Here is a 27,172-nt window from a genome sequence, read left to right on the forward strand (position 1 = left end):
TTCCTTCCTTCCTTCCTTCCTTCCTTCCTTCCTTCTTTCTTTTCTTTTCTTTTCTTTTCTTTTCTTTTCTTTTCTTTTCTTTTCTTTTCTTTTCTTTTCTTTTCTTTTCTTTTCTTTTCTTTTCTTTTCTTTTCTTTTCTTTTCTTTTCTTTTCTTTTCTTTTCTTTTCTTTTCTTTTCTTTTCTTTTCTTTTCTTTTCTCTCTCTTTCTTTCTCACCTTCTTTCTTGCCTTTCTTTCCATTTCTTTCTCTTTCTTTCTCTCTCTCTCTCCCCCTCCTGTTTTTTTTTTTGTTTTGTTTTGTTTGTTTTGTTTTGTTTTGTTTTGTTTTGTTTTTTTTAAGAAATAAGTCTTTTCCAGGGAGGGTCTGTCATTCTGAAGCATCTTTAGCATCTTTTTCACTATAATGCTAGCACATGTTTTTGAAAGTTCATTAAATTTGCAAGAAGTAGCCATGCAGATTAACCTAAATATCTTATTTTTCCCTAGCACCAGATATCTGTTAAAACAGAACAAATCATTACATTCATTCATCATCATTTCGCTGTGAGGTTCCAGGATGCCAAAAATAGTAAACACTTGTGGAATCTACAATAATTGAGAGCAACAGTAAATTGCATTTTAAGTGCTCATCAAGGTGAGAACAAGGCACTTCATGACTCTTCGTTCATCCTTGTTAGGAATTCTGCCAAGCTAAAAGAATGCTCATAGAAGTTGCAGGCTCTAACCTCCTCTTGAGTGTATTTGAGCAGTCCAAACCCAGTGATTTTTTAGAGATACCTAACCCAGTTAAGGCAAAAATAAATGAGAAAGCTGAAATTGCCTTGGATGGAAAACTGTACTAATGTTTCTAACAGGTACTGCACTTGTACTCCAATAGGATAATAGTGTAGATACCTGCTTTGTTTCATTTAGAGTTCAGGCAGGGTAAGATGTCATGTTTAGCCATGGTTTGCTACAAGAATAGTTCTCTCTAAGGCACAGCATCAATGTCTTAACATCGAATATTGCCAATAAAGCAGCTGTTGCTTATTTTGTCAACATATGCATATGTTATGTAGCTAGTAGAAACACTATCATAGAACAACCAGCTGTGTTAGAAGGTTTGCTTTCTTCAGTTCGGCACTTATACAATGCAATTCAATTGGATGAAAAAGGTTGTCTTTGGCACTAGCTAGGTACGTTAGCAATTTTTGAATTATACCTTGGCTGGAACACCATTTCTTGGTCTTGCAAAATTCAGTTACATTTCTAGTTCTAAAATATACTTGATCTCTTTGTGCCATAATGAAGATTCCAACTTATATACACAATGAATGAAATTGTGTGTTTCTCCTTTGTATATTCCACTTCAAGTTTTGCAAATATTCCACTATGTCTGAAACCAGATAATTTTGACCAGTGAAGTCCCAAAGGGTTGAAGATACATCTTATCTGTCTACAACCAAAATAGGAAGGGTTTGATTCCTCATGCCTACTCTCCATTTCATTCTTTAGTATATGTAGAACGTAATAAATTAAAGGGAGATATTAGAAACTCCTGTTCTTATAGAAGGAAGTATATTTTTTATTTTATTTTATTTTATTGTATGTATGTATGCATTTATTTATTTATTTATTTGTCCTCGGATTGCTCATCTCTCTACAGCAGGTGGCTCCAAAGCAGTTCAAGCTAAGAAGCAGATGGTAATAATTACTGAAAGGCTTTCTTTATATATGAAACATCCAGGGGAAACATATATATTAAGACAATGATTTGTAAAAATGTGTATAGGAATCTGTGTTACATTGAATGCAAATTGCATTTCTGAGCTATACAGGACCTTATTGTGTGTGGTCATATATTATCAGGTGACTTAGATAAATCTTCAGAAAACATAATAGACACAGAGATTCACTTTGAGATACTCTGAGTGGAAATTGCTTCCCCTTTCATTTTCTCAGCAAAGGAGACAAACGGCTTTAGAAAAAAAAATTGAAAGGTTTTGTCCTGTACAGATAAAAACACAAGGCCTCCCACATATCTTGTTTCTTCTCTATGCACTTGTCATGCTTTGGTAAATTACTAAGTTGGCTGATAGTTAAAACTATTGAAGCTAGAAATATCAAGCAGAAATGTTACGAAAATGTAAATTTTTGGACAGAAAATACAGTATTCTCTCCCCTAGTTCTCTCCTCTTTCTCCTTGTTGGCTTAAAAAAAATTGATGGACATCATTTGGGATAAAATACTGGCAGAAAAAAGTAACAATGACACAGTGCTGTAGGATAACTGAGATAGTATTAGATACTCATGCTTATTTAATAAAATCCTTAAGTATGGAATAAATTTTATGACTAATTTTTATCTGAGTTTTGACTTGGAGAGGAATAGGAAGGATCAGTTTCTGCTACCAGTTATTCTGGCTTTGTGGTGCCCAGTTTATAGGTATTGTTTTTTGAACATGGAATCTCCAATGAAGAAAAAAACTTTGTTATAAACATATGAAATAGCAGAAATCAATGCAGTCACTGGTTATTTGTTATGATGATAAACAAACTTAGGAATCTGTGCACTGTCCACACAGGTATAGGAGAGGAAAGGCTGCCAACTTTCCTGTCAAGATGATCCTAACAGGATGCTTTCAGATAGTGAATTTGGTGAAAAGTTAGTGGAGAGCATATTACACTTTTGACCCTTTTGATGCATCTCGAAAGGATTCCTAGAGTACTGTGGTCCAGTGGGGACATCAGTATCCACAGAAGCTCTCTATGGACCATGGAGGGACTATACATCATCAGCCAGAATCCATCCCGCTGCTAACACCAAATGTAAATCTTAGGCTGATCACCAGGCTGTAACTTAGTACTTGCACAAGTAATACCTTTCTAGACTCAAGTCTCAGCTCTAGCTCAGAAGATTTGCTAGACACTTTACTGGCACTCCCATTTCAGACAGCAGTTCTTCGTAATGTGTAGGGAATTTCATAGAACCATATAAAAGCTGGTTGGAATGGATGTCAGATTTATATCTGGTCTGTGCTACTATGGAACCATAGAATCATAGAATCATTAAGGTTGGAAAGACCACTGAGATCATCTAGTCCAGCCACCAACCCATCACTACCATGCTACTAAACCATGTCACTCAGTGTGAACTCTACATTTTTCTTGAAAACTTACTGGGACGGTGAATCCACTACAACCCACAGTAGTTCCAATACCTCACCACTCTTTTTGAGAAGAAATTCCTCCTAATATCCAACCTGAAATTCCCCTGGCATAACTTAAAGCCACTATCTCTCATCCTATAGTTAGTTACCTGGGAGAAGAGGCCAAATCCCACCTTTACAACCTTTCAGGTATTTTGTACAGAGTGATAAGTTTTCTGCTGAGCCTTCTCCAGAATTAATGACTCAAGTTCCCTCAGCCCAAAACAACACAGTACTTGAGGTGCAGCCTCAAAAGGGCTGAAACAGAAATATAATCATCTCCCCTGTCCTGTTGACTGTACTGTTTCTGATACAAGCCAGGATGCCATTGGCCTTCTTGGCCACCTGGGCACACTGTTGGTTTGTGTTCAGCCAGCTGTCAACTAACACTCAGATACTTTTCCTCTGTGCAGCTTGCCAACCACTCTGCTTCAAGCCTATTATTCAGGCTTAACAGGACAGAAAAGGAAGATAAAAGTATTATTAATAGTAATAATTAAATATATAAAAACTGAGTGAAGCAGAATGCTTACCACTCACTGACCAATGCCCAACCAATCTCAGTGCGGCAGCAGCCTTTTCACTATTATTGTTCATGGTTAGGTTGTCTTCTTCCCCCATCAGCTTGCTCTCCTTTTCCCACTCATTTTACAAGTACAAAATTTTTACCTGTTTACATTTATTTTTTTCACCAGTTTTAGTTACAGTTGGAATTTTGCTTTCCCGTTCTTGACCCTAATTGTCTGAGTAATTTCTCCATACTTCTCTTTTGTTGCCATGATGCCTTAATTTTTTTTATATTTATTTATGCTCCCCCCCCCCCCAGTTCTCCTGGATTCCCTTCGTTTGTTTAAGTTTATTGGAGAGTTGCATGCTTAGTCACAAAAGTCTTTTGCCAAAACAATTAGCGTTCCTGAACAGGAGAGTGATTAATTCCTGAGCTCTCCTCTAAATAAATCAGCTAGTTCTCACAGACTCCATTCTTGTTCCTGGCAGTTTCCTGAAGATAGTTCACCAAGTAAAAGCATGGAAAAGATAAGCAGCAGGAGTAGAGCATTACCTCTGGTCCATCTCCCTTCTCCTGCTGTCCTTGCCAAACAGCCTGCATCCACTTGCAACTGTCTTGAACCCACAGGTGCCAAATTCAGGGTCCTGGATTTCAAATGTTTTTAAGCCATGATGGTTTTTTTTATTATTTTTTTATTTGTTTTTGTGTGCTTTTTCCCCTTTGCTTATTTGTTTTAATTACAAGAATTCAAGAGGAGGAGGGAGTAGTCCACACTAATTTTGTCAACATCAGTTAGGAAAAGGTTTGATGAAACCTCTCTTTAAATTGATTGGGAAAAATTTGAAGTGTGGAATTATGAATTGGCTTATTTCTTTCTTCGTAAAACTTGTTATTTTACTCTTTTATTGCAAAAATATTTTAAACATAAAGATATTAACAACTCTTCTTCTTTGAAATAAGTGATTTAGGTATATATTTTACATATGTATGAACCAAAGTTTTCAAGATGTCATGGTTTTATGATTTTTGGTTATTGGTATTTCACATCATAACATCATGTTGTGCACTGGGAGCTAAAGAGTTAGGGTTAAAGAGTCTCCAGACCTCTGAATCCTCAGCAGAGGCCTCAGACAACAAAGAAGGCAAAGCAAGGGACTTGGTTGTCCCTAGTGCCAGTAAGCATATTAGTCATGGAACCAGGCCAAACCAGCCCGCAAACCACTGACATAAGATCAAAAGCTTTTGCCCTAATAGTACCATTAAAACTGTTTTAGTGACATCAGTTCATAAAATAAGATTTATGAAAATGCCTGAAAACATGACGTCTGAGATTAAAATAATCTCATCTCAAACTGAAGTGTTGGGCCACCTTTGTATGTAATATGAAAGAATGATCAAAATTTTACAAAGTTATAAACTACTATTATTCTGTTTCCCTTATTAGAGAACTGAGACATGCATTTAATGCCCAAATGAAAGGACTTTATTACTTTTTTTTTTTTTTTTTTCACTGATAGTAGTGCAGTTACACAATTTGTGGACTGAGCTTCTGTTTTTCTCAGAAGATATTAAATCTTTCCTTGGATAGTATAACAATCCCAACTGAAATCTGATGTGAAAATCCCCACCAGGAAATATTATACATCTACAAGAACTGCCATTGAACCATTAACAATCAATGCCATGTTTTTTACCTCATGAAGCTCAGGGAAACACCAGCTTTCTATTCTTCCTCAAAAATCATAGCAATTAGATTATCCCATCTGGGAAAATAGTCTTAATATCTGCTGCCTCTTGCAGCCATATAATAGACATTAAGGACCTCAGAATGCAACAGATGACAGAATATTTGGTAACAGTCCTTTTAAATTTTGAACTTAAGTTTCAGTTCATCATAGTATAACAAGGGGGAAAACAAGAACACAACTTATGCCATGAGCTCTGAAAAAGGCACAGAATAAATCAGGTGAAATAATTTAAATTAATATTGATTGGTTTAATTTTGACTTAGAAATAAAGGACAGTATCACCTGTTAAACAGTCCAGTCTACTTAGTAGATCTCACTAGGTATTCCTTGGAGACATCCCAAAAATTGACTAGAATGAGCATCACTTAGTTGATTGGATCTGATATAACCAGATACTATGGCAAAATAGCTATTTTGTACACCGAAAATAAAAGCTTTTTCTAAGCTATAAAGGTCTCATGTTCATTTGCAGTTTACAAATTTTCACTGTCTATCATTGAATAAACTGCAATGCCTTAAAACTAAGTAATCTTGTATTTTATCTATAGTGGGAATGACAAGGAAGTGGTAAGATTAGAATGTGTAAGAATAATTTCCAAATAAAAATAAATTAATGACATGGAAAAATAAAAAATAGTCTGCTATGAGGAAGTACTGATAATAATCCAGTGTTTATTTAGGTTAAAATAATGTTATTTTATATTTTTTGCAAATATTTCTTCAAGCTGCAGTTAAAAACAATAAAAGAGAGGGAAATTTCTAGATGCCATTTCAATATTTTTAATTTAAGGGACTGTTCAAAATCAGATTGAAACATGAAAACAAAAAAACTTCCAATTACCCTTTTGTTGTAAGTGAATATGTCTAGGAAACTATTTGGAACAGAATGTAGCTTAGCTGAGCCTGTGTGGCTGTTTTAGATTTTTCACTTTCCTGCTGTCTTTCTCTTTGTGCCTGTGTGTGTGTGACGCCAGACTTTAAATTTTAATTTCTGTATTCCATTAAAAGATAGCCAGTTTTTCCATGATGCTATTTTCCTTACTTGCTTAGAAATTCAAACGGGAATATTCCTTATTATTATTTAAAAGAAATAAAACCCTTGGCTTTTACAGGGATGTCACAGTCTCACCCATTCATGTTCCATTGTGAATGTCAGGTGCTACTTTTAGTGTACAGTACAAAATAGAACTCAAGCACATTAAAAAGACTTTTGTACAGCTTTTTTTTTTTTTTTCTTTTTTTTTTTTTTTTTCCCAACACATTTATAAATGATTTTAAATATTATACATGTAGAGGTCAATTCATTATCTTAAATCAAGACTAGTGGTTTCAGTGATACACTACCTATTTATCTAAATCACTATTAAAACCATATTCCTTCTACTACAAAATTTGACTTTGAAAAATCCATAGTTTAACCAACTATCTGAATCATATAACAAGACTGAATTACACCAGGTGGTATTGAATGATATATTTGTTATTGTAATAAAGATGCCAATCATGACAAAATTTGTTAGTTGGAAAATATGGCGAAGAATCATTCTACTGGAAAGATGGCTAATGAAAAATATTGCTTATGGAATGATGAGACCCATCAAGTAGATTTGTAGCATACAACATTTGTCAACTCTCAAATATTTCAAAAAGATTTGAAGACTTATGCAGTAGGCAATATGACTATTTTCTCTGCATTCTCTGCAGCACAATTAACACATTAAAAAGAAGGGTAAGCTCTGACATCCAGACCTGAACAGTAAAGGGCTTTCTGTGTAGTAAAACTCTTAAGCAGAGTATGCTGCTTCTTGAGCTTATACAGGCACAGTCATGGCTGGACCACCACCTGGATGTTTTGCAAGCTCCACAATTCAAAGAGATACTGCTTGGGGGGATTAAAGGCTGTGAGTCAGATTCAGTGAATCCAAATCTCAGCAGAAGTTTGGCAGAGGACTGAATCAGTTTCTGAGATGCCAGCATTAATGGCTGAGGGCCAGACACTAATTCTGGATGCATGGCACGTGTCACCTCCTATCTCGATTAAGCCACATCTCTGACTTGCACAAACAGCACTTAACAGCAGATTTTCTAAGGCATATGCTGATCCCAGTGCCATACGTCTTAGTCAAAAATCTGGTTCGTAAGGTATGACCATTTCTTTTCTTCTTTTCTTCAGTAATTTGATGAAGAAATAAAAACAAAAGCAACGGAAATTGAGAATTCATTAATGGCACTCACCCTGTTTTACTCCTCTGGCTGCTTCTTCACCTCATAGTTCCCCCCTTCCAAAGGATTAGATCTGTACCTTCCCACGGTGAAATCAAGGTAATAGTAGAAGTAGCACAGGAAAATTATTTTCCTTTGTGGGACATGACAAGATTCTGAAAACTCACAAATATTTACTCTTCAGGCAAATTTTGCAGTGTTGTAAAACAACACGCAAACTGCAGGGTAGAAAGAAATAAGAGAGTCAGCATAGCAAAACTCGATTAGAAAGTTTGATTTGATTATCTGTTCCTTATTTGCATCACACTGCTGTTGCACTCAGAGGTACCTGACTGGAATATTTTCACTGCAATCTGAGCATGGAAACTGAAGCTATCAGCAGAATACCAGGCTGCAGGAAGCACAGCTTTTTATGTTGGAACATTCTAGCACAATAATTGTCGCTTTGAAAATTATACTCCAAACCTCTTGACTTAGATGGAAAATGTCCAGAAAAAAATGTGGTCGAGCTTGGAGATGAGAAATGGGAGACTGAGGAGCTGAAAGGTACTATATGAGTGGATTGATGCAGTGTCTTAATGTACTGGCCTTGTACTAGACAAACTTGATGGTGAATTCAGCCAGATTAAGGAGAATAAGAATCAGTCAGTTTCTGATGGCCCTAAAAGTCACCATGAAAGAGAAGATGGTTGTGTATTTATTGTCTAAGAGCTACACAGAAGACCCTCTTGTGCAATAATAATTAAAAATGCTCAACTAGAAATGTTAGCTTGAAAAAGAAGGAACAAAAACAACTGACCTTTCTTGTCTTAGAGGAAAGCCCATTAGAGGAATGATTGATTTTATGCTTCACTTTTTTCTTTTTCTCTTCTTTTCTTTTCTTTTCTTTTCTTTTCTAATTCTCTATGTTACGTCGAGCACCTCAGTTTATTTTTAGCCACTTAGTCCAAATTGGGGTGGGGTAATTGTGAGGCTAATTTAAAAGTCTCATAGCATTGAATTTCACTTTCAGTGAACAACTTTTAACCTTCACATTCTAGAAGGACAGGCATCAGAAATTATAGTGCTTTTGATTATTTTCTAAATAAAAAGAATAATCAAATTTTAAAATCATATCTCTATTTTTCTGATGCATACTCATCAGACAGAAATTAATAGTTATGAGAAGGCACTCTCCTACTTCTCAAGTATTGTGACAAAGAATGCTCTTTACAGTCTTGACTTCACATAAGCCTCTCTCTTGCACACAGGAATCATATATTATGTAGATTAGATTGGTAGGGCAAGAAATCTTAATTTATTTATTGTATAAGTGTAATTCCAGCCACCTCCTGTTTTCATTATACCAAACTAATGCCAGCCATTTCCTGTTTTCATTAGACCATTGTAATGCTAGGCTCCTACTGTTCTCATTAGTGCAGGACTGTGTAATGGCAACCACCTCATGTTTTCATTATAACAAAACTGTATGGTGCCAGCTGCCACTTATTTTACTTTACAGAATAGCATTTGAATGTAGTCCATACTCTTTCCAAAAGAATATACACAGAGATGTCAAGGATCTTTGATGCCTAGGCCCCCGCAGACAATGCTGGGAAACACCCTTCCTATTTTGCCACTGGAAGAATGGAAGAGGAATTACAAAGAATATAGAGAAAAAAAAATCATTAAAGGCTGGGGAAAGTGCTAAACTGTTGTGAAAGAAGTTTAAATTCTAGTCACTATATTTCTGATCCATAATCTATCTGGGCTTCCAGAAGATAAAAAGATGATTGTAGTAGTTTTTGGTCTGGGGTGTGCTTCTAGGGAAATGAAAGTTAAATTCCCAGCTCCAGTACATATTACCTATATAGACTGTAACCTGTAAATTTTCAGTCTTCTTAATAGAGCTGTGACTAGTCTGGAGATAATAAGATTTTCTCTGTCCAAAACATTGGATTATTTAGATTTGATTTGTTTTTATCAACTCTTTGAAAAAGGAATCATTTCACTACTTGCAAGTAGTGACTTAGAAGAATCTGTGACTCCTTCAGGTACGATTGTAATGATACCAAAAGCATTAAGAACAGCCTGATGGTGAGATTTTACACTGGGAGAAAATCTTAAAAGCATAACTTCACTGAAAGCTGGAAGGATTCTTTTGCAAAAGTTCAATTAAATTGTGGATGTATTGCAAATGAATGTGACTATTTTACCTTTTGCATTAGGTACTATAGTAGTAATAATAATTTAAAGATAAACAAACAAAAAGCACTATCATACTAAAAGGAATAAAAATATGAGATGCTGTGAAAGTGTTTTTGATTCACTAAAAGTCCATAATTTAAATGCTTAGGTTTTTTTTTTTTTTTTTTTTTTTGCTGATATTGTATTTATATTTATGAATATCCAAAAGAAACACATTATTATTGCTCTGTAAAGTTTATTTCACTGCTATGTAGATGTTCTTCAATTCCACTGAGATTAAACAACTGGTTTATATGGGGAGTCCTGGTCTCAGGTCTATAATGTATGAGTTTGCAGTGTTTTAGTCATGGGGAGAACCAACACATCTGCTGGTATGCACACATCTGCTGCTTCTTTTCTAAAGCCCTGGGAACTTGAAGTACTTGCCATCAGGACCAGAAAAAGCAGCACAACAAGCGCCTGTGTCTATACCTGACCAAAATGATCAGTTCTGCAGAGTGACTTTGGTTTTAATTATTCATGTGATTCCAGCTTGTTGTGTTTTATCTGTTGTAAGTTTTAATGATTTATAGCTTCTCTATAGCTTGTGAGGAGGTGAAAGCTCTATGGGCAGGTACCACAAAAATAAAATGTCATTGTTATTATAAATATTGGTACTTATATCCACTTATTTGTAAGAAAACAAAAACTCAGAGGTATTTTTTTCCTGCTTCTTTGGTCCTGATGGAAAAGTTGTTTCACAAGAAGAAAAGTGTTCTTTGTCATTCTCAGATTGCTGTATTATTAACTTCACTAAATAGAATAATTGACAGATGTGTGTAAGTTTTGTTAAAATGATTAAAAGCCCTGGAAATCATAACCTGTCAGTGTTCCCTGGGAAACAAAGCCCTTTCCATCTGTTGGGGGACTCTGTAAATGAAAGTAATGAGTCACCTGTAAAATGACAGCTGTCACCCATAGGATTTGAACCTTGAAGAAAGTACAAAAATACATATAAAAAGTCTATCAAAAAATATCCTTAATTTGTTACTATTTTGATCACCTCATTGTGAGCAGGGTGTAATAGCTTGTAATTTGTCTGTGATCTCTAGTGTCTGAATTAGGTCCAAGTCAATAGGAAGACAGTTATGTTAAGTGATATTACAGTTTGATAAGGCACTATATGTCTACATATATCTTTTCATGTTCCCTGTCACAGTCTTCACAATGAATAAAATTTTATGAGAATGCTGGTATGTGATAGCAGCACATTTTAAAATTACTGCTTCTGAACAGTGAAAGCCCAATAAAACTGAAGCTAGGGGATGGAACTGAGGGAGGTAAGGTTTTTGTATGTCTTTGATTTACCTACAAAGACAGTGCATCTATACACTATCCCCACAGTACTTGTTTTAAGAAAGCAAAATGACTTTTCACTTCTTTTCCCATATCATTGCTTTCCCTTTCTGACACTTTATCTGAGGTAAGGCAGGTGGAATCATACCATTTTCCGTGAAATAAAATGCAAATTCTGTTATGCAAATGGATCATTAAGAACTGAATTAAACTGAACAGTTGTGGTAAATCAGCAATTATACTGTTGTGCTTTTTTGTTTGTTTTTTTTTGTTTTGTTTTTGTTTTTGTTTTTTGTTTTTATAGAATGATTCCAGCTCAAATAAAATCCAACGAGACTACAACACATGTTGTGGATGGTAATGTAAGTCACTACTAGAAGGGAAATCCTAGGGATGATGATGTGCTTTACTGAATTTGGAATGCATTTTACCATCACTTTGATATAGTCTTTAAAGCTAGGGATGCTGAGTGAAGTGCTTTGAGTCAGCTGGTAACACAGTATATTAATTATATCTCATAATAACTTCAATTTTTACATAATTGTTGCATATTTGTACATGTTAAGCAAATAAAATCCTCAGCCTGGACTGGTGATTGTGATTAATATTTATGTTACAGTTAAAAATGAGGATGCTTTTAGCTTCACCGATGTTGAAGACTTTCTGGATTATGTATAAAATGAAACAAAAACAGTAATTAAAGAAATTCCCAAACTGAGCAAACATGCTTCTTCAAATACAATTCTAACTGGCTGTAAAAATGCATTATGTGCTAGACAATACATGCACTGAGCAAGGATTGGTCTTCCTCCAGACCACCCTTCAAGGCTTGGAATTGTGGACTAGTATTTTCTAGTATGCCTTACAAATTCCCAGTTTGAAGGAAATAAAGAAAGTGAATGAGGAGAGCTGGCATCCACTTTCAAGGAGCTATGTTATTCAGGATTTGGCTGCAGCACCTGGTAGCTCCTCACAGTTGAACGCTGTCATTGCCCAAAGACGCTTGAATTTCTTCCAGGCAGGAGGTGATAGAAACAACTCCTTAAACTAGAGAACTACTGGTTATCAGTAAAGCTGCCTCAGTTTTACATTCTTGATCTCACATTAAGTTTGGCAAACCAGCAGTAAAGCTCTTCAAAGAAGAGTGCTTGATTCAAACTTCTTACAATTGTTCTTACTGCTCCCACTGTTGCAACAGTATGTTCCTTTCCCTGGGCTGAGATAAGAACAAATAGGAAATCTGAGTCTATTCAAAATATCTTACTGCTTTTCCTTCTCTATCTTTATTTCTGCCGTCAACCACAACTTTTGAATTTGAAGAGGTTTTAAGTTTTAGCAGTCCAGAGTTTATTGATAAGTTTTGGTGAAATCTTTTTTAAAAAGTGGATTTAAAAAGTGGAAATTGTTACTTAACATTATGCTAGTGTTTATAGCTGGGTTTCCAGAAGCAGACAGCACTAAAGAAGCCCAGAGTTGGTCTGGACAGGGCATTTATTCTGAAGTTTTCTGCTACCACAGAATTTGAATTGAGGCAAAACCTCAATGTTTTTAAGAAGTTTATCTTATGGTCAAAGATTAAGGCTCATCAACAGTTAATGATTTCTTTTCTAAATCTCTTATAATGGTATATTAATGTTATCAAAATATCTTCACATGTATTATTTTCTGCTATATTTACTACATTCACTTGATGATATACAAATGCTTATTAAATAATATAGCAATGGCTTGCATTCATTTTGTTCTTCATCTAAAATGAGACTCAAAGACATAGAAAATCATATCTATGGCTTGAAGTGCAGGAAGTCAGAGGATACTAAGAGTAAATACAGTTTGTCATATGGTTTGGGACAGATACTAAAAATGGACTGGTAATTAAGTACAAATTTATGATCCATATTATAGTTGGAAGATATTAAATAGTTATTCAGAATATATGTCTGCTGCTTAATTTCTTCATACTTTCATTTAAAAATGCTAAAATTAATTATTTTTTCTAAAAAATGCAATAGCTGAATGTTTAATTGTTATGGAAATAGCCTGATTTAGAGATGTCAAGTTTACAAATGTGATATTCCTTTTAAAAGGATCTCCCACCGAACTCAAAAGTGTGAATGAAGAATTTGTCCATAAAAAGATAAGTGCTTTAACTGGAAAATAAAAAATATTGCTTTAATATTTTAGCAACTGTAATACGATCAAATTTTAAAACAATTTGAATTTTAAGAAGTAAATGGAGATTTTATCTGCAAGTATTTTTTTTTACAAATATTTTATTATTTTATTATTTTTTAATTATATAGGATGATGTGTGAATTCTTTACTGAGATAAATTTACAATGTAAAGTATTCAAAAGGACATGTCATGCTTATGGTATGCATGTAGCATTACAAAGCACATCTGTTTTGAAAGGGTTAAAAATAAGATGCATAGAACATCTTACTAGAGACAGTAATAACAAAAATACATAAATGTAATTTTCTGGTGGTCAGACATATATTGTGTTTTCACTTTAATTTTGATGCCAGCCCAATAGTCCATTTTTTATCACTTTCAAATCAATCCAATAAAAAGAGTTCTGCATGTGATTGCCCCTGAAATGATAGAAAATTTGCAGCTATTACAAAATGTAATTGCAGATTTGTTAAGCAGTATTTCTTATTTAGAAACATATTACAAATATGTTTTCTGAACTGCATAAGCAATAAACTGCTTTCTAGTGGAAGCTCAAATGTTGGTTTTAACTTGGAAAAAGTTGAGGATAACTGACTCGCTGATCCCTTAGTTCTCTGACAGCAGTTCAGTAAGTTATATTAATAAGAATTTCATGGGCTTCAAGGCATTAAATGCAAAATATTTTCAGATATGGAATTTTAATTATTCAGTTTCCCAGAAAGTCAAAATCTAAATCTGTTTTTCAACAGTTTGTGCTTCAACCCATGTTTACATTCTTGCATTCTTGCAGAATGGACATTTTGAATTATTGTCCAAATAAAATCTCTGATCCAAAGGACTTAGGGGAAGAATCCCTAATTTAAGGAAAAATATTATTATTATCATTTACTTATGTATTTATTATCCATTCATTTATCATTCATTCATAATTAATTTCAACCCAGGCCATTCTACAATTCTATGATTAAGGAATCAGTCTCCCAGAGACTGGGAGAAAAGTTCTTCTTCAAAAGTTGAACTAAAGGTTTTTGTGAGCCAGGCATTATCAGGAACCATTAGCAACAAATAAACAAAGATAGTGTGCTCTCTTTCTTGAATCATAACATATGTGTTATGGAATATACATCTCAGAAATGTTTAAGATGGCTTATTAATTCTCTGATTCATTTCTGCATGCACTACTGCTACTTAGGTGACCTTTCACAAATCTAGTTATACATACAGCAGAGAGCCGTCCCTTGTTTCCATTGGAGAAATATAATTTTTAGGGAAATATTACTAACTGAATAAATAATCTTTCAGTTGCTCTTATGACTTAGACTCAGTAAGGAATAAAGACAGGGCATTTATCCCATGAGTGAACATCCTGAAGCAGTTATATGTGGCTGGCTTAAGGGAGATCTAAGAATCTCTGTTTGACAGGCTGGCTACTTTCCAAATGAGAAATCAATGACTCTGTATTGTGGGTAAAGAAAAGCCAGGATGGTTTATGACTTGTTCTGCATATCCTGTGGATCCAGCCAAGCTCTGAATTACACACAGTTGAAGACAGCGAGACAGCAACATCCCATGTCCAATAACGCCTTCAGCAGCAGAAGGTACATTTTGGCAGGACTCTGCACAGACAGTGGCTTCCTAGATTTTGGAATTCAGCCTGTTGAATGACAAATATATGAAGCAGGAAAAAAAAAAAAAAAAAGGAAATAATAGGGGTTTTGTGTGCCTAGGTTGCCAACTAATTCGATGCTTCACAATGATAGAAAGAGCTGACATCGAAGGACCAAAAAGCGACATCGCTATGAACGCTTGGCTGCCACAAGTCAGTTATCCCTGGGGTAACTTGGGCCCCTCACTGAAAGAAAGACATTGAGGCCCTGGAGTGTGTTCAAAGAAGGGCAACAAAGCTGGTGAACGGTCTGGAGCACAAACCTTACGAGGAACGGCTGAAGGAGCTGGGATTGTTCAGTCTAGAGAAGAGGAGGCTCAGGGGAGACCTTATTGCTCTCTATAACTACCTGAAGGGAGGTAGTAGTCAGCTGGGGGTCGGCCTCTTCTCTCGTGTAACCAGTGATAGGACTAGAGGGAATGATTTCAAGCTGCACCAGGGGAAGATTCAGGCTGGACATTAGGAAATACTACTTCTCTGAAAGAGTGGTCAGGCTCTGGAATGGGCTGCCCAGCGAGGTGGTGGAGTCACCAGTCCTGGAGGTGTTCAAGGAACGTTTGGATGTTGTGTTGAGGGACATGTTCTAGTGAGAACTATGGGTGATGGGTGGATGGTTGGACTGGGTGATCCTGTGGATCTTTTCCAACCTTGGTGATTCTGTGATTCTATGATTCTACGATTCTATGCAGGCTGGTTTTGTTTGGGGCAAAAGGGCTTGCAGAAAACATACAATGGCTAGAAGGTAATTCTGCCTGCAGGACTAGCACATATCTTCCTAAAACCTGTAGTGTTCTGAACAATCTAAAATGCAATTTAGATATCAAAAGCAATGCCTACATACTTATTAATTATTAATTAGTCAATTAGTTACTAATTAGTTATTAGTAACAAATTAAAAATAATACTATTCAAGTGTAGATGCTTTAAATTATTTGGGATATCACTGTTACATTACACAGGAGAAAAAACAAAAGCCACACAATCTGAGGAATTCACGAGTCTCAAACATAGCAATTCTCTTTTCTCTTGAAAAATAAAAATAAAAATGGCTAACCAAGGTGTTACATTATAACAACTTAAATCAGCTGGACGTAGGACTTAGTTGTATTTGCTCAGCATTTGTCATGTTGTTTAGAGCAAAATGAAATAAAATACTTTTCTCTATTACAAGCCCATAAGAAAGACACATTAAAAATAAAAAATAAAAAAGCTTACATTCTTTAGATTATTCTGACCACTTGTATACTCAGGAAGTATTTTGAACTTTCTTGTTGGACTGATAGCCTTTGAAAACTTCTACCCTCATTTTATAATGTGTTTGGTGAACTCACACCAGTGTACTGAACCAAACTATCCTTTATTCAGCTCCATATATCTGTGAGCAAATAACAGCCTGTAGGGATTCAGCACATCAGCTGCTTAAAAGATAAACCTACCCAGCTTGATGAAAACTCTTCACCACCTTCCTGTTGAGAGAAAATGGTTACACATTTCTAATAAATGAAGCAGGAACTGTCATTTTTTTGGCAAACTGATAACTAGCTGTAACAGCCGCAATGCCACAAGTTGCTTTTCCAAAGTAATTACCATCAGGCTCCCTGTGGTATGCAGTGTTTAACACATTTCTCCTGTGTTAATGAATGCAAAAGCAGGAAACACCACTATTAGTAATTGCTTTTTATTTGTAGTCCTCATTTTCCAGATAGGTCACATTAAGCACAGCCATTGAACAGTAGTGGTTGAAATAATTCATACAATGTATGCTGCTTTTGTTTGTGGATTTGTTTGTTTGCTTTTATTTGTTGTTTTTGTTGTTTTCTGTTTGTTTTATTTTTAGTGTGCACGTGTCATTCACTAGTCACTGGTGCAACTTTGAGCCATATGGGGAGACAGGGACTGATAGATGTGAATGCCAACCTGTAGCACCACAGGGCCAGAGAAGTCAAAATCTTAATCAAGTTTCATTCAGCTACACTTCAATAAATCTTGATAGCCAAAACTCCCACTTGAATTAATGCAATAATAATCACTGCCTAATCTCAAAATAAAGTAATTAAATAATAATGAATGGGTGCACATTATGCTTGGTTTCCGACTCCTTTTTGACCTTAGCAATTTCCCTTCCATTAGGCAACAAACAGTTGAAAGTTTGTTTGAATGATGTACCTTGCTCCACTGTGTGCAATTTTTTACTTCTGGATATGGCTTGGAATTCAAAGCCTAATACCTCAAGTGGCAAATCATAGTTAAGAAGACTCTCTTTCCTGATAAGTATACCAGAAAAGAAGAGAAGGAAAGAAAAGATCTGATTTAGAGTCCTGATTTGATTGGCCAGTCTTTTAAAGAACTCTCAGTTGCTTGATTTCATTAATCTAAAAAAAATAAAAATAATAAACAAAATAAAACAGAATGCCTTATGCTCTATTCACAGTGTACAGTACAATTTTATTAGTTTTTTAACTTGCTTTCCCTTAGCTCAGTCATTCTCTCTATAGTCATGTGACAGATATTTTATTTCAGTTTTATAAGACATGTACATAAGGAATGAGAGAAATAACTCAACTTCATCTTCCATTGATGTCTCTTTTTCCAGTGGTGACTGCAAAGATACCAAAGAGAGAAAAAAATGTTCTAATTCTTTTGTTTGTGGTACTTTGGATGACACTTCTTTCACACATAATCATGTTAATTTTGACTCAAACAGCAAAACTCACATTGTATATGCTCTACTCATTTGTTGATACATTATGTATCAATCCTAAATTATGAAACAGATTTTTTAACCTGGATATGCTTACTGGAAGCACTATGCCAAAGATCTACAACACAAGGCAGTTGTCGGCCAAATTAAATAAAAGCAAGATTTCCTAAACTCTTCTATAAAGCTGTGAGTCATGAATTCTGAATTACCTCGGAGTGGTAAATAAATAATCACTACTAAATACAGATAATGTGTTAAACAACTAAAGCTAGTAAATCACTAGTGACAGAGAGCCTTAAGGTAAATTCCTCTTACATTGGCACAGCCCTTTCTCAGAATATTGTGGTTTTATGTCTCCAGACATATACAATGAATTGTACAATTGGTTACTCAGTGTTAAAATCATTTATAAAATACACAAATCTCCATCACTTGACTGCATTTACATACTGGCTTAGATTTTGCTGAATAATGGATCTCACTGGCAGAGCTAAAGACTTGGTGCACAGACACTGAAGTGATGAGCACCACAGAAATACGTATAAAAGACTGTTCAAACAATAAGAAATCCTCTCCACTATGGAATTTTAAGCTATCAAGCTATCAAGCAAAATCAGTCTTGGGTCTCCTGGCCAAAACAAAAGAAATATATATAACACAGACAACACCACATCTTAGTTACATAAATTGTCCAAAACATGGAGAGTAGCTTGATAAAACATGTACAAGATCATTTGATTACATGTATTCATAGACTTTTTTTAACAGCAGGAGCTAAGAGCAAACTGGAATAGGTGTTTCCAACAACCAAAGACAATTAACTGTAGGACTGACTAAGTGAAATCACCCTTTAACGGCAATATCAACATGAAAAGAGAAAGTTGGATGAATGTTATCCTTGAATTGATGAAAAGTATGGCTTTGTGATATTTGAGATTGCCTAACTAAATTTAATAAAATATTTCATATATGTTTTTATAGTAGAGCTTATGTTTAATTTAACCCAGATACTGTTTTTAAACAGTGTGCTATAGTTTTATGTCCAACACAGAATCTGAAGCATACAGGGGACAGATCCTGAGCTAAACATTTTTTCTTCCACTTCTACTCATTCTGTGCTAGTTTTTTCTGAATGTGGGTTGATTTTTAAACTTTCATCTAAAGGCAATTTTGCATTTTTCAAATGCAATAGAAATGTCCTTAGAAAACACAATAAAAAAGTTGAAGCTCTCCCAAATTATTCTGCAAATATTTTTCAGAACAAATGAAAACAGAACCAGAAACAATCCCCTCAGACAAACAGTGTATAATTAGAACTGCAGGAAGCAATTGCACAGTCTAAAGAAACAGAGAAAATACTGTTCATGCCTTGACAAGTTTTGGCACTGACATATGTTTCAGATCTCTCAGCTAAACACCAAAACTTTGAAAAGGGTAACATTTCTTAAGAAGTCAATCAAATATCCTACACTAAACAGGCTGGCTGCACATATTTGGGGAAAACAAAATAAAACAAATCAAAATAAATAAGAAGGTTCCAGGTACTGGTTCAAGAGTAATTTTTGTTATTAAACATGAGTTTGCAATAGAAGCTTCTACAAGGACTTGCACAAAACCATGACTGATGGATATATTTGTAGGCCGTTCAGCTAGCTCCATCAGCTCACTCAAACACATTTTGAACAGATTATGTACTGCAGAACTTCGTAGACCATACATTAAACAAGAGACTTTGCTCTGAGGCACTGCTTCCCAAAATCCTTGGGGAAAAGGAAGCAGGAAAAAACAAAACTCATAGAGTTCGACAGCTACTGAGGCAACACTTGCCATTTACAATATAAGCCCAAATATTTTTGCAACACAACTATATATTAATTTAATAAAATACACAATATAGCTCTTATACACTCAACAATTTGGCTCATATGCACTGTATCTGCAATAAATCAATAAAAATATGTCATTTGATGTAAACACACTGAATCTTCTTACATTTGCACATTTATATGATCGTGTGATTTGTGTGGATGTCTAAGACATTTTCACTTTCCTGAGCTATTTTAGTGTCCACAAATGAATTAAAAAGTGTTAAGAACATTAATTTATTTTGTGTATTACCCTGAAAGGTAACTTTTCAAAAGGTATTTTTCTCCTCTTTTTTCTTTTAAACTTACCACTAACTGTTTATAGTTTTGTTGGACACTAAAATGCTAAATAGATACTATTTTTTTTCTTCTTTTTCAAGTGAATTAGCTGATGTGTGTGCAGGACAAGATGGACTATATCATTTTACATTTAATCTTAATATGATATGAAGTATTTTACTGATGATCAGGATATGTCTGGTTGAATAATGATCTGAATGGTGTCTTTTGTTTTCTAGTTCTTTTTTTTTTTTTCTTCCCTCTCTTATTTGTGGCAGATAACTTTGTACATAAATGTTTACCACAAATGAATGTTAATGTTTGGTGTCACTTGGACTACTACAAGAACTCTTTTAGGACTTTCCGTAGAAGCCTGTGGTGACTGCTGGAAATCCACCACAGAACAGAAATATTCAACCCTGTTTTTCTTGGGGTTTGTACGTAAACAGTAAAGTCAGCATCAGCTATTGAGGACAGTCTTAAAGTATCAGACGTATTTCCATTCCACCTTTCTCGCACTTTCCTATCAGATTGTCAAAATGGCACCGTCTTTCCTCATTCATATAGTTCTTTGTGTACTTGACTCTGTCCTAATGAAAGTTTGGTCAAAATGAAACCAGTGTTATCTGTCAAAAAGAAAGAGCAGTGAAAAGAACATACTTGTGGGCACTTCAGATGTTCACTAAAAGCCTTAAAGCAGCATTGGTCTTCCTTCATTCCTGTAAATCTGTTACAACCAGGGGATTTTATTTTTTATTTAGTTAGTTTTAATCAGCAGAAGAGGAACGTAACTGCCAGCCTGTCCTTATTTTCCCCCTCACTTTCTGATGGCCACAGGGTCATTTCCCCGACAGTCCTGCAAGAGCTTGTCTATTTCTCTCACAACTTCCTCGGCATCCACCGACTCCCTGCCTAGATCCCGGGCTGAACGGTCTAACTGCTCCAGAACAGAGTCCATCTCACTTGAGTCTCGGCTCACTCGGGAATGCACATCTGCAAAGGCCCTAGCCATCTGATCTGATGCAATGAAGGGAGTGTCTTTTGACTGTTTACTAGGCGATAGATACTGACTGTCAGTTGACAAGTACTGGCTGTTTGGTTCAGCCAAGGCTCCTGATTTCACTTCACAACCATCCAGAGGTCCTTTTGTTGAGGTGCAAGGCTCAATGCATGTCTTTGTTGGGCTGCTCGATGCTGAGGGAATCTCCTGAAGCAGAGGACTCAGGGCACGTTTGGCTTTTAAATAAGGTTTAACATTGGCAATGAGAATAGTGTGCTCTCTCTTGTCTTTCCCAAATGTACAAAAAGTCTTTTTCCCAGTAGGGTTCACAGTTTCATAAGTCTCAGTCTCAACATTAGCTTCAACTGTGGGTACAAAGAGATTTGTGCGATAATCTGCATTCTCAGCCTGGCTGGCTGCAGGGAACTGTGGCATCCAACATCTGTCAGAATGACCAAGCACTCTGCATTCATCTGTGCAGTTAACACATTCTTCTTGTTCTGTAAAACAAAGGAGAAAGAGAAAAACTCTAGTTATAAGTGGATTTCTTTAATGAAGTATCTACGATCAACTTGTGATGGACTTACTTGACATCTGGTTTCTTAACTATGGAGAAAAAAGAAAACCTATAATTAAAATATTTCAGAAGGATGTCATAGATCTACTAGTTGAGACATTAGATTTATTTTATGCTATTCTCTATGTATTAAAACATTCACACAGCCCAGTGGAAGTAAAAAGGGGTCATTAGAGAATCATTCTCAGTGGAATTGAGCTTCAGCTGTAAACTAATCTGCTGTAGAAATCTGTTAGGCTTTGTTCTGTAAAACTCATCCTAGAAAATAGTGAGCAGTACTTAAAGAACTAAAAAGGCATTATCAGGATTAATTTTTCAAATCAAACAACTGAGCAATGACTGCCTTTCTGGAAATACAAACACTTCACAAGAATCAGCAAGCTGGCTTTTCATTTTTGTCACCTCCATTTCTTTTGTAATTGTTATGTTGTATGACAGTCACAAAATAAAAAGGTTTTCTTAAAAAGCCTACTTTTCCTGCTGAGAACAGGGAACTAGAATTTTCCATCAGAATGTATTAAATATAAGCTTGTCAAAAAGTGCATATTGCAATTTTATTAGACATGAGTATGGATCATACAATCAGCTTTACTATTTTTTGTTTTGGTGCAATAACTGAAAATTATTTGCTCAGTACATACGATTTGCTCAGTACATACGATTTGGAAGAATGACAAACCATGACATGCTATTTGAAATGATAATGATTGTGGGATTTCTATATTCTTATTTCTTTCAAATAATACAGTTAAATAGTTCTCTCTTTTTTTAAATTCACTACATTTCTAGAACATAAATTTTAATACTTCCTATCCTACAATGCTTTAAAAACCTTAGTTTGACTGTATTTTTGAACTAACAGAATTGTTGTAGTAGGCGTCTTGTGGGGGTATGGGATATATGGGACAGGCCTCTCCCTAAGCATAGAGAGACAGTGCTATCGTGCTGACCTTGATGCAGAGAAAACAGGAGAAGAAGAAGAAGGATGAGAAAAGAATGTGGAAATGGCCAAATAAGGCACAATGTTATCTGGTGTGAACCAATCAGGGTGGGACATGACAGCACGGTTATGTAGGTAAAAATATACATAAGCTGTATTTGATAGTGAATAAATGCATTTTGCTGCTCATCATATTGGTGTGCGTATGCAGTCATTTGGCCCTGATCAGCTAATTGGTTAGTGTGCGGAGAGGTCTAGCACAGGTGGCTAACATCATTGTTGCAGAAAGCAACACAGAATATGTTTGTGCCACTACTCACCATTTTGAAATGTATACATGACTCTAACTCAATTTCAGAAAGCAGTAAGATTCCAGAAATATGCTTTAAACATGCATTTTGTGAAGGTTGGTGGTTTTTGGTTTGTTTGTTTGTTTGTTTGTATTTTCAGGAATGCATAACTATGATGCAAATTACCTTCACTTCTTTCTTGAATTTTTCAGTACTCTCCAGTCAATGCTGACCCCATAAATAAACCCCTTACTATCTCTGGGTTTTGATCAGCCACACATTGCTATTAACTATTTTGATTGACAGAGTGGACATATCGCTTTCAAATTTGATTTGAGGAATTCAGTACATACAAAATACCTCAAATTCAGTTGGATTAAAACAAAACAAAACAAAAAACTATAACTATGTATGTATATGTGTATATGTCAGGATTAATTATACACATTCGCAGAGACATTCACAACAGGTCTTGAAAAAAGCTGAGCAAACTTCTTGACCTGATGATAGGACAAATTCTAACTGATCATAATCATTCAATTAGGAAATAACCCCCCTGTAATCTTTTGATGTCTACAAATAACCACCAGATTCATGAACAGTTGCACTGAGAAACCTGAATCACGTCCTCTGCGAGCATCCAACAGTGTAAGTAGATTTGTTCACATTTATGAAAATACATGAATACAGTATGGCTTAAATTTAATCAAAATTGTCTTACATCTCAATTATCAGTTAAATTGGAGTGAGATAATTCATAGAATCATAGAATCATAGAATGATTTGGGTTGGAAGGGACCTTTAAGATCACCTAGTTCCAACCCCCTGCTATAGGTAGGAACACCTCCCTCTAGACCAGGTTGTTCAAAGCCCCATCCACCGTGGCGCCACCATGAATGCTTCCAGGTAGAGGGCATCCGCAGCCAATCTGGGCAACGTGTTCCAGTGTCTCACCTCCCTCACAGTAAAGAATTTCTTCCTAATATCTAGTCTAATAAATAAAATAAATACATAAATGATAATAATAATAAATTTTAAAAAAGAATAATCAATTCAATTTGGTTTTTGTTTGTTTGTTTGTTTTAATTGTGTTTTGTTTTGCTTTGGTTTATTTTATGGGCTTGTCTGGTTTTAAATCTAACATATTTAGTTACTTATCAGGATAAGAAAATAATATGTTACTCAAAATTTACTTAGATCTGTGAGTTGTTAATACAGTTCTTCAAAAAACTGTCATTCTGTATGAACTCTTCCTTACTTCTTTCCTTCCTCCCTTCCTTAAATCTAAGAATGGTATAAGACTTTCAGAAAAGAAAGAACAAAAGCAAGAGAGAACAAAGTACAGTTAGAGAAGGATACAGAGTGATTTTTGAGGAAGAGAATATAACATACATGCTTTAAAGATAAAATTTGTAGGGGATCTCCAAGGATAAGCAAGCTTCATTATGATTTTACCGTACAATACAAGCTGAACTAGTCATAACGAAAAGTAAGGTGAAAATATATTCCCAGCCCTAAGACTGTAACACACTAACAGAGCTAGGAAAAGTTGTGATTTTACTTCACTCGAATGAGATGGAGTTGGCACTCATGCTGGCAGGCACAACATACATGGAACAATTGCTTAATGAAAAATGTAGCTATAAATTTCATACATATAAAGGAAAATTTAGACACCTCATTCCAACCATTAGTTCACCTCCACTAAGGTTTTTTGCATCTAGTTTTCTAGAGCTTCCACAGCTTCAAACAGCTGCTGTGTGCAACTGCTAAAACTTCTAATCTCTCTCTCCCTCAAAAAAAAAAAAAAAAAAAAAAAAGAACATAAAACACTGTAAAAAAATGTCAAATCAAAACATTTTAAATGGGACATAGAGCAAGAATACTGGAAAGGAAGGTTTCAGGTTTTAACAGGGAATGGGCAATAGATAATAAAAGCTGAAGTCTGGTTAGATTTTATTATGCATAGAAATCCAACAGAGATAAACTGAAATAAATAAATAAATAAATAAATAAATAAGGGTGCTCCAAGGCCAATGCAAACCAAGACCTTTCTATAAGAATTCTGGAATTTTAGATTTTGCAAATATTTCCTCTAATTTGTTTCTGCTATTTTTTCTCTTCCACTGAATTCTACAGAGTGGATTTGCGGTAAACATAGCCTCTGGCTTAAAAAGTGCGTCTAGATAGTAATGAAAAATAATAACTGCTTCATTTAGGATTTTCTCTAACCAATCTCTAAAATTATTTTACTCTTATATGGAATTCATGACAATGCTGAGCAAAATTTTTGGTCCTTTTAAAGGATTCTCTAAAAATTAATTTACTTCTGCAAACAAACTTTTATTTTGCAAATTTAGCTATTTTTTGCATTTTCTTATATATATATATATATAATTTCATTTCCTTTAAACAAAATATAAAATAAAAAAGATGGTACATTTGTTAGCAGCTGTTAAATGCTCTGAACTACATAATCAGTGAACAAAGATTTCTCCCTATCATTTTGCTCTCTTTTAAAATATTTCATGAAAGCAGAAATCATCTTTTTTCCTTTATATCTCCCAGAAAATAAATGAATAAATAAATAGAATGTAGCACTGCCTGTAAAACATGGTAACTGTATTTAATGCATTGAGAGTTCACAATTTTTACAGCCTTTTGGCCACTGGTTTTGTGTTATATTATCTTAAAATTATCTTTCATAATTTTCTACTTTCTACATATATATATATATATATATATATATATGTATATAAAGGCTGCTCTGAAAGTAGTATCTCCTATTTTATTACCTTGGCCCATGACATCAGAGGCCAATGTCAGTTGAGGGTATGGCAGTAGAGTTTGAACCTCCCTGCCACTCTTTCATTGCATTTTGTTGCTGTATGACAGATGGCAGCAGAGAGGTACTGACAAAATGATGTCTGACATGAATGTGCGTATGAAACAAAGGGGTGTTATTGAACTCTATGCAGAAAAAGTTGCTCCCATTGATATTCATCAATGCTTGCTGAATACGAAGATCAAGGAGTGAGTATGTGCACAGTGAGATGGTAGGTGGTACATTTCAGCAGTGGTGACAATGACATGAAAGACAAACCGCATTCTGGATGGTCGTACACATTTTTATGAGCATGGTATGCAGTCTCTTGTTCATCACTGGTGAAAATGCATAGCTAATGGTGGTGTCTGCGTTAAAAAGTAATGTTCTGCAGCTTCAAGTTTGCTCTTTCAAATGGTGTTATTGTATTCTTCATATCTGTTGTAGTTTCCATGGAAATAAATAGCAGGCATTACTTTCAGAGCAACCTACATACATATAAAATGCAGAGCTGAACAACTTATGTAATAGGAGATTTGTTTTTCCACTCTTATTTTAAAACCTGGCTGTTATTTTAAAACCCAAACTGAGACTGCAATGAACACACTTGAGATGAAAGATAAAGATCAGAGAAGTTCTCAGCCGCTGGAAATACGTTAACTACACTAGGTACTTAGTAGTGTGCCAAAAACAATACTTTGAGGTTTTCAAAACTGATTTGTTTAATTTTGTTACTGAGTTACATTCTGTAATTTGAATTTATTACTTCATGTGTGCACACATATGCTGAATATGAGGATAACTTACAGTATTTGCATTATTCATTGGCATCAATAAAAATACAAAGTTTGCTGGCAATCTCTTTAAGTAGAAGAGATATATAACATATAGCATATATTTAATGTATATTGCATGTCACATCTTCCTTTCCTGTCTCATTTCCTGCATTTGCTATAACAGGATTGCATTCATACTCATAGTATTGACTAACTTTCCATTTCTGATCCTTGGGCACCTTAGCAGTGAGAGAATTAAATATGAAGCCAAAAAAGAAGGCAGTTTTGTGACAAAAAATATCCTGATTGACCTTGGAGTGAAAACCACCTATTCATGGCAGGTTCATGAGCTTTGGTACTCTAGTTTTGAATATCTGTCTTTCACTTCTTTCACTTTTTTTGTGTCACATTGTGGGAAATGGATTTCAAATATTGATTATCATACATTATAAGCCACTCATCTCACTATTACCTTGTAATTTTGCCTGCTACATATAACAGACAGAGAGGAAAATCGAACAGGCCCTTTAGTACTAGCAGTAGAAACTACAAATATGAAATGAACTATCACCACCAAAGGCCAAATTAGTGTTTGTGAGAAAACTGAATAGATTTAAAGGTAGATATATAAATACATATACATAAAATAGGTCAAACACTGTGCTATACATCAAGATACGCTGGTAGAGTGACATGCACCATTGGTCTTTATTTCTGTGCTTGTCTCCCATGTGTTGAAAATAAACCTTTAACAGTGCAAGTGTGTACAATAAACAGAAGCAGCCTAGAGGTTTTCCAAACTCTCTGGAGCTCTAAGGGTAAACAGTCAGAAGTACTTCATGCACTTCAGGGAGAACACACACGAAAATAGAACTGCTAAATAATCTGC

The 27,172-nt window shown here is 35.0% G+C and overlaps 1 protein-coding gene across 6 annotated transcripts in view; it reads right to left on the bottom strand.

Annotated features, from left to right (window-relative positions):
- Window positions 1-16,693: 16,693 nt before the first annotated feature.
- PCDH17 (protocadherin 17) overlaps window positions 16,694-27,172 on the bottom strand; it is an 86,738-nt gene continuing 76,259 nt past the window's right edge. For all 6 annotated transcript variants that reach the window (XM_015276818.4, XM_040653591.2, XM_015276813.4 and 3 more), the window contains one exon: window positions 16,694-21,376. In XM_015276818.4, the coding sequence (XP_015132304.1) occupies window positions 20,694-21,376 (683 nt within the window). In that variant the 3' untranslated portion in view covers window positions 16,694-20,693. The remainder of the gene's footprint in view (window positions 21,377-27,172) is intronic.

This window comes from Gallus gallus, chromosome 1 (assembly GCF_016699485.2).
Source record: "Gallus gallus isolate bGalGal1 chromosome 1, bGalGal1.mat.broiler.GRCg7b, whole genome shotgun sequence".
Taxonomy (NCBI): Eukaryota; Metazoa; Chordata; class Aves; order Galliformes; family Phasianidae; genus Gallus; species Gallus gallus.